General features: G+C 40.8%; 1 protein-coding gene across 2 annotated transcripts in view; it reads right to left on the bottom strand.

Annotated features, from left to right (window-relative positions):
- The window catches only part of LOC308112571 (netrin receptor UNC5C-like), a 189,367-nt gene extending 186,546 nt beyond the window's left edge, over positions 1–2,821 (bottom strand). Inside the window, exon 1 of one of the 2 annotated variants that reach the window (XM_080468212.1) lies at positions 2,275–2,821. In XM_080468212.1, the coding sequence (XP_080324338.1) occupies positions 2,275–2,395 (121 nt within the window). In that variant the 5' untranslated portion in view covers positions 2,396–2,821. The remainder of the gene's footprint in view (positions 1–2,274) is intronic. The other variant, XM_080468211.1, reaches the window with a different exon arrangement.
- Positions 2,822–16,787: the final 13,966 nt, after the last annotated feature.

A 16,787-nucleotide genomic window follows, 5' to 3' on the forward strand; every position in this document is an offset into this window, starting at 1 on the left:
ATACGACAGTGCCAGCATCATTCCCGCAAACACCATCACCCTGAACATCATTGGTCATGACCCCGAAAACAAACTCGGCTATTAAACTTGCCAAACCACATACTCCACGGCAGAGTTAAAACTGGAGGCGACAACTGGCCATAAGACACTCAATGATGCATGAGCAGCAATAAACAGCAGGATAATTTGGGTTGAGCAACTATTTGTATTCCCCATTCAGAGACAGAATGCACACAGATACATGAGGTGGAATTTGAAGGAACCTTTCTGTCTGAATGGACTGGGGAATTGACTTCAGCACCAGCACACAGAGGATCAGATGGATACACACAAAGGAATCCACTCCAACACAGTGAGGTTATGTTTGTGTGCTTTGCCCCATTCAGTGCAACAACTCACGGGATGACTCCTCACACACAAAGAAACAACTTCAGAGACGCGAGCCAAGTTGTTTGGAACGGAAGAAAAATAACAGACACTGACATAATAGTCCGGCTGAATGCAGGTGGGCGAGGGGAACAACAGAAACGTGAAAAAAAAAAAGAAGAAGAAGACTGGAGGCTGGAGGAAGAGCTTTGCGAGGACTTTCATCTGCCTGAAAAGCATCAACAGTTTGGATTTTCAATTATCAGATTTCTTCACAAAAATCAGATTGAGTCACTCATTGGTGCCAGCATCCAATTTATCAGTAGTGGGTGCAACCCTACTCAAATTGTGTTCGTAAATTGCTATGTATTGATTTAACAATAAACCAATAGAGAATGGTCATAATGAATATTGGAGGGAGTGGCTGAAATGTTGTTCCCTGGGGCAACTAGAAAGGTGGCAGCAACATCATGTCCAATTACTCTCCAAATTCAGCACAAGGCCAAAATGTAATGTCAATAGCAAATTATAGTCTGCATCCTGGTGAAGACTAGACGTGTTACAGTGGGATATCCCTTAAAGAGGCTGTCGGGTGAAATATTAGCAGTATAATTAAGTGTAAAGATTTAAGTTTCTAAGTTACTAAGATGGTCAAATCTGACTGAAAGTGGTTAAGATGACGTCCTACTTCCAACGGACTTACAGAATTCAGAGCAGCTCTATGTAACAACAGAAAAGTTTTTTTTCTTTTTTTTTCTATTTTTGTTGTATAAATATTTTAAGATACAAGATCTTAGTCCAAAGGTCAGAGAGAGTGCCAGAGAAAGACGTTGCCAGGTTGTTGTTGTTTTTTTTCTTTTCTCACTTCGGCGTGAAGAAGCCTACTAAATTATGAATCCCACAGAAATATTCGCAACGACAAAAGTAAATAAAACATCTAAACGGCGGGGAAAGTTAGGCTGCCTTGTCCCTGATTCATCGAGGCTCATGAGCGGCGGCTTCAGTGAGCAGCCGCGTGCCATTTTTCAGAAATATCACTTCAATATTCCTGTTGTGGCTCACTCGGGGCGCCGCGTGAATTCACTCCTAATACGCGGAGACTTCTCGTTTTGACACGCCAGCGGCGGCACGGAGGATCTCCATCACAGCCTGATCACGGGGAGTGGGAGACGTGGAGCTCGGCAGCGCGTTTCTCACGGACTCCCGGTGTCGGTGTGCGATCTGTAATTGGCAAATGAGCTCGAGGCGGTGGAATGTTTTTTTTTTTTTTTTACTTCTGCTCAGTTTTTTTTTCCCCCAATCAGAGCGTTAAGAGCGGCGCCTTATATTTTGTCTTTTACGCAGCGCTCAGCACGAGACGCCGCTGATGGTGGATCCACACTTTTTTATTTTCTTAAATTCGGCTGCAGTCAATAAGTTGCAAGAATACAAGAAGATAAAAAAATCAATGCAATAGTAAGATCGGTCAGCTCTCAAGCTGCTCCGGAGTTTATTTGCGCAATTATACTCATACTTGTGTTATTCTCAGAGGCTGCACTTTTTTTTTTTCCCCCACGCTGCTTCATTTTCAACCTTTGTGAATTAACTGTGTATAATCCAGGTGTCGTAAATGATTTAGGGTGTATATGCCTTTCGGGGAAAACGTGGGCTGCATTCAAGCATATAAGCCGTTTAGACGTCAACACTGACTATAAACATCAACTCATCGGGGCAATTTAGATGAAAATATGAAAGTGTGCCTCCTCTACAGGATCGACTTTTGCCTCCTCGTCTAGACTACTAATTGGCCGTTTCGCCTCTCAGCGGCGAAGGAAATGGTCCGTCACTTTAAAGGAGAAAAAAAAAAAAAAAAGCATAAGGTGTCGGCTAATTAAAGCGTTTGGAAGAAGATGCGCTCTCTCCTCTTACCTTGGGCGACTCCTGCGTGTACAAGCACCAGGAGAACCAGGATCCCCGGCGTGGCGCACATTCTCACCAAGCAGGAGCCTTTATTAAGTGCTACTCCACTTATCTGTCCACTTTTACCCATTACAGGCAACGCGTATTACACAGAAAACACGCAAAACTCCTCCGTCCACGGTGGGGGAAAACCAGGATCCCCCCTCTCTCTCTCTCGCTCTCTCTCTCGCTCTCCACCACCACGGGATTTGCTGATGGATCAAACGAGTCCCAAATCAAAAAAGGGGGTACAGCCTTTAGTCCCGACGCCCAAGTCCGTTTCGGGGGTAAAAAAACCCAAAAAGCGCAGGTTCTGCAGAGATAGAGGTGGTGGAATTAACCGCGGAGTCCCCTCACTGTGTCAGCGGCACTGCTGCCTCGCTCCTCTCTCCGCTCCGTGCGCTCTCCTCTCTCCGTCTCCACCGGCTCAGTTTACGCAGAGAGAGAGAAATGCCACCGCCCTCTGGCTACCACACGAGACGATTTCTTCCACCTCTCCACTTTCCTCTCATGCACTACTTCGTCGACAGCACTGATAACGAAAATATAACTCAGCAAGTATGATTTTTAATAAGATGGAGGCACATTTGTGACTCATATTTGTTGCCTCTGCTGTTTCGTCTTGTTCTTATTAACTATGGCAATATTGGAAACACGTGAACCACCTCTCACTCTCCTGTAAATGCAAATGTCGCCAATTTATCTTTTTTACACACTTAAATTCCTAAATATTATGAGCACTGTGACTTTTATCATGCTTGTACTATATCTTCCCACTTTATTCTTATTTATCATGCATTGTATCTGACTGTGGTTTGCGCGCGTACGAGCTCGTGCGCTCCCGGTTGCTCCTCGTGTGGAGCAAAGCCAGCGACTGTGTTTCTGTGCAGCTCACCGACTGATGTCTGCCCCCTGACGGCCACGTCTGCCGCACCGGCTATAGGACGTAATGTGGAACATACTGCACAGTCCAGCGACAGTTTCATTTACTGACAGGGGGCAGAAACTACAGGTCAAGTGCGGTGGGGGTGGGGGCAATAAACACAAACACTTCTTCAGTCATTTATTTTTTATTTTTTATTTTTTGGAGAGAGTCTGTCAATAGATCACTGAGAAAGCTACCAAAGAGTTTCTTTACAGCTTTACAGTCCAACTAAATCACAGTTTGATTGCCTTATTCATCACACAGTGTATTGTATTTGTACTCATTTTAAATGGAATTATATATTGGACTTTTTGTTCCCCCATGCAGGAACCCCTCTATTCTCTGTTATTCCCCTCTATGTTAATCAAACTATTTGGGTAACGCCACGATATCATCCTAATTAAGATTGTAATAATTGTAAACACATTAAGAAAGAACTTGGCTCATTCTGTTTGTCTTATTGACTGAGGGATTGGACGTTACTGCATTAGAAGATGAGCAATTTTTGTTTCACATTCACAGTTCCATTTCCTTATGTTTGTGCAAGGATATCAATGGTTTTGCTTGTACAAATCTCATCACCACAAATGCAATATTGATATTGCTTAATTATCTACAACCACTATATCAATATCAACTTGAAATATTGGACCACTTAAGAAAAAGATAAACACAAGAGAGTCTATAAATAAACTCAAAACAACCTTAATGCATATCTGTATGAGATTGCAGCACACACACACACACACACACACACACACACACACACACACACACACACACACACACACACACACAGCTGCCGTAACTCTCGACAGTGTTGCCGCACAGTCATTTGAGCAGCACGGCCTGGATCATGCATTGTAAATGGCAATAGTAAAATATGTGCTTGGTGCCATTTGTCACCACAGCAGCCCTGCAGCTCAGTGACTACCAGTGGAAGTAGCTGCTACCCACAGGGACCTGTAAAAGCCTTTTTATTCTGCCACTTTATTGGGAATGGGAAAGCAATAAGTTACACAAGAAACATATGGTACACTTGGATATGGATCAGCACTTACACTAGCAACAGTCAATGGCGAGGGATTTGCAGTTCCGTAAGGTAGTACAACACATATATACTTTATATAGACCACGGAGTACGTCAGTGGGATATGCTGGAGTTGTATTGAATTGTAGTTTTAGTAAAGTATTTAATAATTGTGTGTGGGTAACTTCAGCCTGACAAAGTTCTGTCAGGGGGCAATTAGTCATTTCAGTTGGTTGCCCAATTGTTAACTTTCGATGAGACCAAATATTTAATTGGATAGCTATCAATGCATGAGTAAGTTTCCTATTAAAAACATTGATCCCACAGATTTTGCATTGAAGCTAGCGTTAGGTCCTGAAGCTTATGGTTGTTAACTTCATTTCAGTTTAGAGCGAGGGCAATGTGAGCAAGGAGTGTGGTAATGTTATTTCCAGGTTACATGAAGCATCAACTGATCCACATATAATCCAATGGTAGCTTAAATACAATCACCACCCTAATTTTATCAATAATTACTGGTACATTTTCCAAATTACAGGGTGGCTTCATGTTGTTAAAGTCTCGCGAATGACAACAGAAATATATTTATTTTTATTTTTGGGCCAGACATTGGACTACTCACACATATGTTCCTGTCCCTTTCAGTTTAGTATTTCATCTCAGTTTGTCTCAAACTCAGTGAAATTCACAACAAAATTGAAGGAAATAATTGGAAAAATCATGACCTTTACATTTTCGCATAGGTTTTGTTTACTCCATTTATAAAAGAGATTGACAGAGGTGTTTCAGTGGGTAGAGTGAGTCATCTTCCAATCCCAACATTGATCATTTGAAATTGGTTTCGAATGGAATTCAGCAGGAGCTGGAGGTATTTTACCAGCAAGTATCAAGTGTTAATTTGGGCATATTACTGAATGTTTATCTTATTTGTATTATTCTTTTTGAAGCGAACGCTTCACTATTGTTCTAGTTGTTGCCAAAAAAGTTGATACAAACTCAAATTCTTGGAAAGGCAGTTCTATCAAATGTGAACTTGGATCCTCTGACTCATTTTTTTGAGATTGTTTTTTTTCCGTGAACAGTGAACGTGAGATGTGCTTTCTGGATAATTCCTCCACTTAAACTGCAAAAGTAACGTGTGTGTGTGTGTGTGTGTGTGTGTGTGTGTGTGTGTGTGTGTGTGTGTGTGTGTGTGTGTGTGTGTGTGTGTGTGTGTGTGTGTGTGTGTGTACCCCAGAGCCCTCAAGCTCCAACTCCTACAGGTCGCACTGTCTCTATATCAGACATTTTCTTTGAACGTGAGGATGATCAAAGACAATGCAGCATCACTTTATTCATGTTTATCATCATTACAGAGAGAGCTATAGTGTCCAGAAAGTTGAACATGTTTCCCATTGGTCGCCTGTGTCTGCAGCCCACAGCATCAAAGAAGGCGGTGATAATGAGAAGACGGAGACACCAGGCAGGGTACAAGGCTTGAGAGCATATTGTCGTTTTCATCATTAGGCTACACTAATTTGAAAAGAAAGGAAAAAATATATATTTCCACAGCACTTTGCCGTTTTCAATGTCTCATTTTGATGTTGGAATTGGCCATTTTCAATCTAGACATATGTTTAAATACTTTTTGATAGAACAAACTCCCATTTTAAGAACAATAATCGCTTGCTTTCTTCCTGAGCCTGGGGAGCAAAGTGGGATCCGAATGAATGCAAGTTGGTCCCTGGAGTCTTGTTGTCACCGTCATGTTGCCTGGAAACCAGTGGCAACTAAAAGATAGTCCTTGTAAAATCCGAGCTTCTATTTGCACTCAACATAGAATCAACATAGAATATAAATAAAAACAAGCTACATAAAGTGATGCTTTTGGATAGACTGGCCATTAGTTATGCACATAGAATATATATATATATATATATATATTTTTTTTTATTCTAAATTAAGCCCCCACCTTCTTTTTACTACTTTGAATTGTGGATTTTACTAGAAGGCCACTCATCTGTCTTGAAATATAGAACTCTTTTTTTGGAATAGTATAGAACATGGATGGATGGATGGATGGATGGATGGATGGATGGATGGAGTGTGAACAATCATATCAATGGATTAGAATTGTTCTAAGCTCAAACACTGCTGGATTTGACTTTTGCTTTCAGCATAGATGACCACTGTATTTACCTTTTTTTTTTTATTTTTTTAGACAAAAGTTGGCTTTTTCATCAAGAAAGTACAAACAATTTTCCGACCTTTCCTTTGCTGGAGGTCTGGTAGCTCAGGTGTTGGTCTCCCATATTTTAAGAGCTGGCGTTTTTCCTCAAAAGAAAGTTGTGAAAATGTCTTTATCGTCTCTAGCGCTGTCATGCTGCCTGTTAACCCGCCAACTAGCTAGAGAGCGTAGCAGCGCTGTATCAATTCCCGAATGCACTGTGAACGTACGTATAGCATTTAGCATAGCACGGTTACGTGAATGATTTTCATATTGGGGAACTGACTACGCATGCGCAAACACAACCATACACTGGATATGACCACCAAAGGCAGAGCAGCAGTGTGCCTTCAGGAGAGGGTGTGGCCTTCGGGAGGGGGCGTGACCGTCGGGAGGGGGCGTGGTCTTCAGGAGGGGGTGTGACCTTCAGTAGAGGGAGTGGCCTTCACAGTAAGACAGCACAGGAGTGAGTGACTTGCAGCCTTTCTGTCATACCAGGAACTGGCGATGTTGAGTCATTTGAGCTATGAAAAGCACAACATGCTGACACTTTCAAACCTATAGGTACTATAAGCTACTGGAAATTACAAAATAAATTATAATTAAAACAAATCATCAAAATGAATATTTCATTCATTTCAATTCAGCCTTGGGTAGGAATTGCCTACCCTGCCTACCCTTCCTGCATGTCACTGATCAGAAAGGAGATCAGTTCCATCAAACATCACTCTTAACCACCACAAGCTTCCTCTTTACTCGCTGACTGAGCTCGGTATCTCAGCATCTCCCTCTACTGATTCACTTCCCACCAATCTGATTGTTTCAGGTGTCTTTTTTTTTTTTTTTTCTTTCAAGCTTACACACCTGGTATTCCTAAGCAGTCGCCCATCCCGGTACTAACCAGGCCCTACTCTTATTAGCTTCCGAGATCCGACTATGCTGACTCATTGCTGTGAGTTAAAAGGTTGTAAAAGAACCACGTGTGAAACACGCCACAAGTTTTCTCTATGTTCCAAAACACTCACGTTTTGAGACACTACATTAAACGATTAGGCAATATGTAATAATGCATATAATAAAAAAAAACACAGCAAAAAAAGAAAAAAAAAGTTGCTGTAATTTTAGTCACTAAAGCCGTGGTGACACCGCGCAGTACGTGCTTGAGCTGAGCGGGGTGGAAGGGTACCGTACGACAAAACGCACCTCGACCCGACTGTCACGCGGTTTCTCTGTACCATCCACCACTTTTGTCAGTGGGGCGGCATGAAAACCCATCCCGGCACAAACAGCGCAGTTTAAGTCGCACTTTATAATAAGTCATGGACCAAAAAAATGCATCATGGAGGGGTTAAAAAACACAAGTTGTACTGGGGTATAAATCGGCATTCATTTTTTTAATGGCCAGATAAACCTGCACTGTTGATAAGCCTCAGCCAACCGCTGCAATTCGAGTATCCATCTATGGATTTGTTCTGTTCTATTTTTTTTATCATGGGAACAGTTTTCTCTCCCCTTTGCCAGAACCTCACCAGTTTCTCAAACTCTTGCAGATTTTATACATTTCAGCGTTTTGTTGTTGTACAGTGCCGTCTAGTGGTCCCAGATGATATGATGTCTTGATATACGAGTCACTTCTGAATTAACATATGCGCACTACTGACCAAATAACTTGATTATAAACAGGAGTTGGTCTACTTTGAGGAACGGTGAAATATCATTTGATTACTTTGATCTAAGATTGTCATCCTACTTACAATTACAGAGGCTTTATGATGAGCAGCCAGCAACCTGCATGCTGCTTATGGATGTTTCAGATTGAGTGATAACACTGACTGAACTTTCTTCTCCCAGTTTGTTTGGCTTGAGCTTGACAATCACTTGATTTTTTGTAACACAGTTCAAAACTTGTAGCAGAAAGGGAGTGTATGCCTTTTTTGATGAGAATGTTTTCTCTTATTAAAATGGGAGCGTATCAGATGAGGGCTGACTCACTAATTAAAGGTACGGAAAGAGGAACTCATTTCCATAAAAATTCAACTTGTGACAAGTACTCTATGACTCCTAGACAGCCCTATCTCGCTACCTGTAGAGGTATAACTAACATGCTGTCAGGAGTGCCACTGCCTCTGCTATTTCCATTGTATGTTACAACAGAGAGCAGGCCCCCACGAGGGTGACTAGGTTTAATCTCTTTAAGCAGTTACATAATGGCCCCCAGTTCATGTTTTAATCAGCGAATAGATGGCTCTGCCCAGGGACGAATAATCACATCTATAACTTTCTAATCTAATATCCAGCTACATTCAAGTGGATTAGGGAGAAGCGGCAAGGGAAAGGAGGGGCACAGGTGGTACACCTAGATGTGAGTGTTTGCAGGAGGATTTATTTGTGCGCTATTTTGAGATGGAGAAAATGAGATTTAGAAATTGTCTCTGTTCTGAGTTTGCTCACGTGTATTTGCTCACCATCACTTGCAAGACACAGCCTCTAAAATACCAGACCTTTCACATCACTTTTGATTTCAGCTGTTTGGCAGGTTGCTTGGTGATGAGTCGTGACAATCTCATTCCCTAGATAGCTTTGCGTGACCCGTGCTGTGCCCTGTAATATGGGTGGGACATCATAGGAATTCATAAAAGTGAATCAAGATATAAATCCAGACGGGCAGATGGACAGACAGACAAGAAGATCATGGATCATACCAAATTGAATTGTTTTTATACACACACACACACACACACACACACACACACACACACACACACACACACACACACACACACACACACACACACACACACACACACACACACACACACACACACACACACACACACACACACACACACACACACACACACACAGTATGACTTGAGTAACATTGAGACTTTTTATAAACTCAACTGTAACTTCTATGTATCCAACTTAACCACCAAATTGATCCCATTATGTTCAAAACAACTCTTCACCTAAAATATTAATGATTTCAACATGGCTCAATATACAATTAAGTTCACATATCCAATAGTAAAGAGTGAGCGAGAAATATATTAATGAGCAAACATGAGCCTATTTTATTCCTTTGCATTTTGAGGAATGGTGTGGTACTCTTAAAACACCATTTTACTTAAGTGAGAATCAAGTGTACTGGAAGACCTGTTGTGGTAGGGAAAGACTTACACGTGCAAGCAAAGAGGTTACAGGCAAGCAATAAAGCTGGCTTTTACGAGGTGCGATCAGACAGTTTTGTGACTTTGCCCATTAAAGGAAAAACTGGACCTGATTTAAATTTGGCTACCATCACCTTGAAAGTAGTCACCTTATGCATTAATTCACCACCCTCAGTGTTCCTGCCACAGCAGTGCTCCCTGAAAGAACTCTTTTTCAAGCTTGTGCCATCTGCAAAATGCCCTTGGTCCTCCTCACTGCATCAAAACTGTCCCACTTAAGCATTAAGTTTGTCTTGGGGAAGAGGACAAAGACACAGTTCAGATGAATTGTGGTGTTGGGACATTGTTGGCAGGACATGTTGGTGCAGCTAGAAAAATGTCGTTCGGCCCGTTGATTGAGCGTAGATGTTCCATCATGCCAGAGTGATAGTCTCTATTGATAGTCTATTAAACAGCAAAATGAGACTCAGGATTCACAGTTTAGTTTGTCTTCTGTTGAATTATCTGAACAACAATGAAATTGTGAAATATCTTTTTACTTATATATATTTAAAGCTATTAGATTGTCTTTTTTTTTTCAGTTAGATGTATATTAGGTGTACAACTTTCATGATCATGGAAATAGAAGCTAAAAAATTACAGGAACAAGAGCCCAACAGAGTTTCTCAGGGACCTGGCAGACAAAGTTACATAACATTTTCAGCAATAACCCAGAATAAATCCAGAAAACATGCCACAGTTGATTGATCCATTTTCTCTTGAACATCCAGACTCAAGTTTATGTGTCCCCAAGTGCCAACATGACAATGGATAGGCCAGCCTTGTTCCCCCTGCGTGAGGAGAAGTAAAACTTCGGGACGCTAGAGTGTTGGCTGTCTAATTGCACTGGCACCAGTGTTTTAAACTATAATTAAAAGTTTGGACCATTACTGACTGTTCTGTGCTGATTACACTTTAAAAGAGGGCAGATACATGTATAAATACAGTATGTGAACATATTTTTAATCATTTCCTCATTTATAGTGACAGATTAGAAGTCAAGAACAAAGTCACTAAGAGACTGGGGAAAAAAAAAGAAAAAAAAAGTGGTGCGGGAAGCAACCATTTCCCATTGGGTCCAGGGCTACAAGCTGGCATGTCTCTGAATATGCTCCTCTCATGTTGTGCCTGTCGCCAAACTTGCTGAACAGAAGGTTGGTCGTGTTGAAAGCTATTATGTACAGCCTGGATTTTGTTATAATCAGTATAAGTCAGTACAGTTGAGTTCCCAAAGTGTGAAAAAAGTTTGGTCTGGTATATAAATACCTCACTTTTATAATGGGTTTGGGGAGGGGATTCCAGACTCGTGGTGTTTGTGACAAAGATTAAGTTTCTGTTACAGCAAAGCTTGATCTTGTTAACTTTGCCTTCATTCATGAAACAACCAGACAGTAAATAAGGATCTTGTTTGTGCTTCGTGTCTTTGAAACCTCATTAGAGTCAGTCGCAGCCCAACAACACTCTCGAGCAAACTTCAGACTTTGTACACATCCAGCTCTGTTTTGCTGGAGGAGGCTATGTGGCCACCATCTCCCTCTCCTGCCAACCAGAGAACGCCGTCCTACCATGGATCAGTGTTTCTTATCCAAATAGTTTACTTTGCAAGAAACTTAGCGTGACATGTCCAGCAATGTTGGCCGTGCCTCATGTCTCCTCACTTGCTCACCAGACTAGAAAAAAAAAAAAAAACGTTGCTGTTCGAATTTGAGTGGCATCCATCCTGATTTTAAATTGTTTGAACACACAAACCTTTACAATTCAAACACTATTAAAAAACTGACACCTTGGCAACAACTGCAGCAGCATGGTTAATTTCAGGTTTTTTTTTTTAAATTCTTTATTGAAATAGCACCAATCACATCACGGTTATCTCAAAGCATGTCTCGTATGAGGCAGCATAGCTGACAGTCGAGAGGAAAAGCTACAGAAAGAAACCTGAGAAGAGGTTTTTAAGGGTTTAATTTAATTACATGTTCATATTTTGAGATTGCACTCTGCTATCATCTGGAAAGTGCAATATATTTAGAGGTGTTCCTAATATGTATGCTAATGAGGTGGTTAAAATACCCAGTATATTTAACAAAGTGGCCATTCCATGTAAAGGCACATACACTTATCCAATCACTGTGTGCTCACTGCATATAGTGATCCATTGTGTACACTATCTACACACATAGCAGGTTAACAAAAGGCTTTTAATATAAAAAAAATTTCGGGAGAAAATGGATGTGAATGTTAGTCTAAAAATGTTGATATCCTAACAGTGTTAAGCATTTAACATTGCTTGTTCCATTAAAGGCAGCTTTAAAGTGCAAAGTGTTAATGCTCACATACAGTAAATTGCTTTGTAAAAGGTTATTAGGCTTTTACATGTGGCCAAGTCTTAACTGTAGTTAAAGTAATTAAAGGCAGTAAAACAACTTCTGCACTGTGAAACACAGTGAATCCACATAAATCAGACAACTTAAAAGAAGTCTTAGAAGTGGATGGAGCCTCCACAGTGAGCCTGGATTCAGAGCAGGAGTGTAGCACAAAGCGAGTATCTGTATATGTTACATTTACATGTCAGGTTATATTCTGATTAGTATTTAAACATGAAACTAGGCTCACTTCATTTTACGGCTGTATTGAAACAAATAATTTGTTCCACAATTTTTTATAGGTAGTTTTTCCCCAGTAGTTCTATAAAGGTATCTGTAAGGTTGAAGACAAAACACACGTGCCTTGTGTCTGATATATTCTTTTGCTCAAATTCTTCCCAAAAAGGAGTTTGCATCATGTTTACTTAGAGGCCCGAGTCATTATTCATCCACCCCTCCATCTACTAAACCCACCGTGTCGACCTATCTCAGCTCACAATGGACACAAGGCATTCCACATGTCACCAGTCCATCACAGGGCAAACACTGAAAGACATCCAAGCAAACACTGTCGCATAAAGGCAATTTAGGTAGATCAACCATCTTTTTTTTCTGTGGATGGTGGGAGTAAGCCAGAGCATCCAGGGAATACTCTTCACACACAGTAAAACAGTCCAAACTCTCCACAAACAGACCCCGATCCTGGAATGGAATCAAGGTCTTCTCACTGTGTGGCAAATGTTCTAAACACTACACCACCATGCAGCCACATGGCATTAATATACTATATTATATGGCTCGGTTTCAAAGTCTGTATTGTCAATTTAGAAACTCGCTCAGACCAAACTCACAAAGCTCAGCATCATCTATGAACAAATCCATGATCCAGTCGGATCTGTTTATGGCGGTCACAGAATCAACTACGTAATACACTACTTGCTATGAAAGGCAAAGCAGCTTATGTGTGAAGGCACACAACAGTGACGGTGATATTTCAGGAAATACATTATGGAAATGACAAAGTCTACAACACGGACGAGATACGTTTCCAGTAAAACCCTGTGACTTGTTCAGCTCAAATCAGTACTGGGGGAGTAAAAAATGGGCAGGCATGCCCTCACAATTAATAGGAAACTTGTTCTGAGACGTTCTTCAACAAGCTGCTCGCAGAGGCAAAATGGCATTTTGAGAAAGATGTCAGACTATCACTTTCTGTCTTTGAATTTCCCCTGAGAAAGCACTCTTGTACTTTTACAAATGACACTTCAATTTGTGTGCGTGTGTGTGTGTGCGCGCGCGCGTGCGTGCTCGTGTGCGTGTGTGTGTCTCTCAGAATTCCAGCCAAGCGAGTCCCATCTTGCAGCTTGTTTCAAACACCCGGTGGATTTAAACCGACTGCTGTACAGGGAAACACTTATCACGTTAACTTTCAAAACAAAATTAGCTAATTGTTTGAGTTCAAGTAAAAACAATAAACCACTGGAGGCCCTGACAGATGCAGACATGCTCTATGAGCCAGAAACAGACAACTAATTCCCTTTCTCTTTTCTAGGTGTTAATGTCCTGGCAATCAGCCCAAGTGCTTTTTGATTAGCTCATTATTAATTCATGCACACTCCCAGAACCTTGAATCACACTTAATTATAATGGCAATTCCAGCAGTGACCAATATTGATGTAATTAAATAATTAGGACTTTTCTGCTGCACCATCTCCAATATGAGGCAAATTCTGGAACAGTTAACTGTTGGTAAGCAATGGCGGCACAGTTGCTTTTTAAGCAGTGCAGACACCAGGCAAACAAATGACATCCAGAAACTATTGAGAGCACAGCTTGGGAAAGAAAAGGCCATAGCCATGTTTTCAGTCATTACCAACAAGACTTTATTGTGCATGCACATTTGTTTCTTCAGCATCACACAGAGAAATATTTCAATGTTATGCGAATAAAATATTTCTTCTACCTTTGCCTCAAGACTCATCTTTATGTCATTTTTTTTTAAATTCATCCTTTTAAAGTTCGTGCGGCTTTGCATATTCTGTATTTAATACCGACTGACCATGAAAGAAATGTAAAGGCCTTGGGATATAGACACAAATAAACAAATAATTGGCTGCTGCTGTTCATCCAGAAACAAGAGGGTTCCCGAAAAAAACCTGGCGTTTTGGAGATAAGAGTTGCTCTTGTGACGGCGGTCTGCTTGCCTGATGATTTCCATCCCCGTCCCCCTATCTCCTCATCTCTTCCCGTGAAGATGAAAGAAAACAGTTTGCAGCTACTTACTGGGACCCTGCAACACATTAGTGTCTACTGGCACAGCCTTAAAAAAAAAAAAAGTGTGTGTCTGCGTGCGTGTGTGTATATGTATGTGTGTGTGTGTGTGTGTGTGTGTGTGTGTGTGTGTGTGTGTGTGTGTGTGTGTGTGTGTGTGTGTGTGTGTGTGTGTGTGTGTGTGTGTGTGTGTGTTTGTGTGTGTGTATATGTGTGTGTGAGGGACAAAGCGAGGCAGAAGGGTCTGACTTGTGTATGTGTAGTTAAGTCTCACTTGGCCCAGTATATCACTGCGTGTCACTGTGTGCACGTGTGCGCGCTTGCTGACATTCTAAAGAGGTGTAAGGTTAAGGTTCATGTCAGCCAGTCTCAGCTGTCACCCTCAGAGCTCTTTATAAAATCCCCTCACAGCTCTTTCAGCTGCTGTTTGAACATTATCAATCTGGTGTAGTCTATGTACCTCAAGGCTGTGGAGGCTTTCACAGAAACACTTCTACTGCGCATGTTGTTTGACAGAAAAGACGCATTTTCTATTGGTACACAAGTGCTCCCAAAAAGTCAGGCAAATTCGTGGACAATTACAGAAATAAAATCCTCAATGGCAAGTAACTAGTGAGTCTGGAGTTGTTCAAGTGGACTCTGCAGCGCCATGTTATGAATAGTTGGTGAATCGTTTGCAACATATGAATAATGCCTGTAACTAACTATCTTGCAAATGAGGATCAGGTAAGGTTATTGTGATAAGACCAAGTTCGGGCTACAGAATTTTATTGTAATTAATTATAACTAAAAATGGAAATGATTATGACCAAACACAGAAGGACACAACAGAGATCGTGAAGACAGTGGGAGGAGTTGCATACGACTTTGAGAACTTTACTCTTTAAAACGGGCGCAGTGGAGAACATCCAAACACACTATTGTGTTATGCATGACAACCTTGTCTCAGACGTCAGTTTGAAGAAGCAAAGATTTCAATTCATACCATATCAGGGTATGAAAAATCTCTTGCAGGCATCGGTGGGGCAGGTAAAGATAAAGAGGCCTGTGATCCTCATAAGACTGAAGGAGCCAGAAAGCGAAAGGCCGCTTGACGTATCTTGATGCTGCTGTTGGAACAAAACTGCAGTACCAACAGGAGCATTAGTTTGGGTGAAAGACCTTCTACGAGTCTTGATAGTCATCATAACAGCACTGGAACCCGGCTGTTCAATGTTTTTGACACCAACAACAGATAACTCTGGCTCACTTGCACCAACATTAATAACGTGGGCATTTCTCCTTGGATTGCGATTCAAAGCAGTGCCACATATGGTACTGCAGAATTGTATTAATGAAGAAATGGATGAAGAGAGATTGCAGTTTTCAGTATGAGCCAATAGCTGTCTCCACAGAGGGAAAACAAATGATGAGAATGAGAAATTATAGTTTTTGGTTTTAATTCTGTCAAAAAAACACAAGTGTTATAACTGTTCACTTAATATCGCTATATCACCCTCGAGGTTGAGCTGTTGCACAGCTGTATTATCTGACATCCTACAAGAGAATAACAGCCAGACCTTGAGTGTGAGACTGCTTGAATATTTTAAGTACATCCTCGATATCCAAATACAATGAATATTCTTTGAGCCTGAACTTGTATTAACCCGAATATATTTTTCAGATTTGGTACACTAAACTGGGAAAACTTCATAAGTCCAAGGATTTACTTCAGTGAAACCATTCTAAGATAACAAAGGGGGGGGGGGGCATTAGTGTCCATTGTGGGAATTGGTAAAACGCTACATTAAATGAAGAGAATGGTGTTCATCAAAGATAGTTTTATTGATCACTCAAACCTGATCTATCATTAAGATGCTAGGATCTATCTAACGAGAACACAACAGACTAAATTGCTGTATTTCATAGATACTAAGAGTTGATCAAATGGATTTATCTAAATTGTATGCGTGGACTTTAAGGAGTCTTTCACTGTTTCGTGTACAAATTTGGTTCAAGATGTAAAAATCAATATCGAGTTTGTTGTGTTCCTGCATTAATTCAGCAAAAAAAATTAATAAATAAATAAAATAAAAAATAAATAGTGTTGATAAAAGATTCAGCCTTCAATAAACCGCTTGAGATTTTTTTCTTATAAATAAGGTTGTTTATCAAAGAATATTAAGCTCACAAGATGCTAGTTTATAGCATGCTGTGTTGTGTTTAGCCCCCAAAGAAATAAAGACGCCAGATGTACCTTTTTTGATTAAGCCTGCCAGAGAGGTTAAAAATCGTTCTCACTTTTTGTGAAATATAGAAAAAAAAGATAAACGGCTAATCAAATATTTGTCATGAAAGGCACAACAACAAATTAAGGACTTCACAGCAAAGTCTTTCGGCTCTGACACTTACCACCGTGAGAGTCAAGCACGTTTTCCAGGCTCGCAAGAGATTTAGAAGATGAAACACAACATGACAAGGAGAAACAGTGAGAACATAATCA

Source organism: Lipophrys pholis (assembly GCF_963383615.2).
Source record: "Lipophrys pholis genome assembly, chromosome: 7".
Classification (NCBI taxonomy): domain Eukaryota; kingdom Metazoa; phylum Chordata; class Actinopteri; order Blenniiformes; family Blenniidae; genus Lipophrys; species Lipophrys pholis.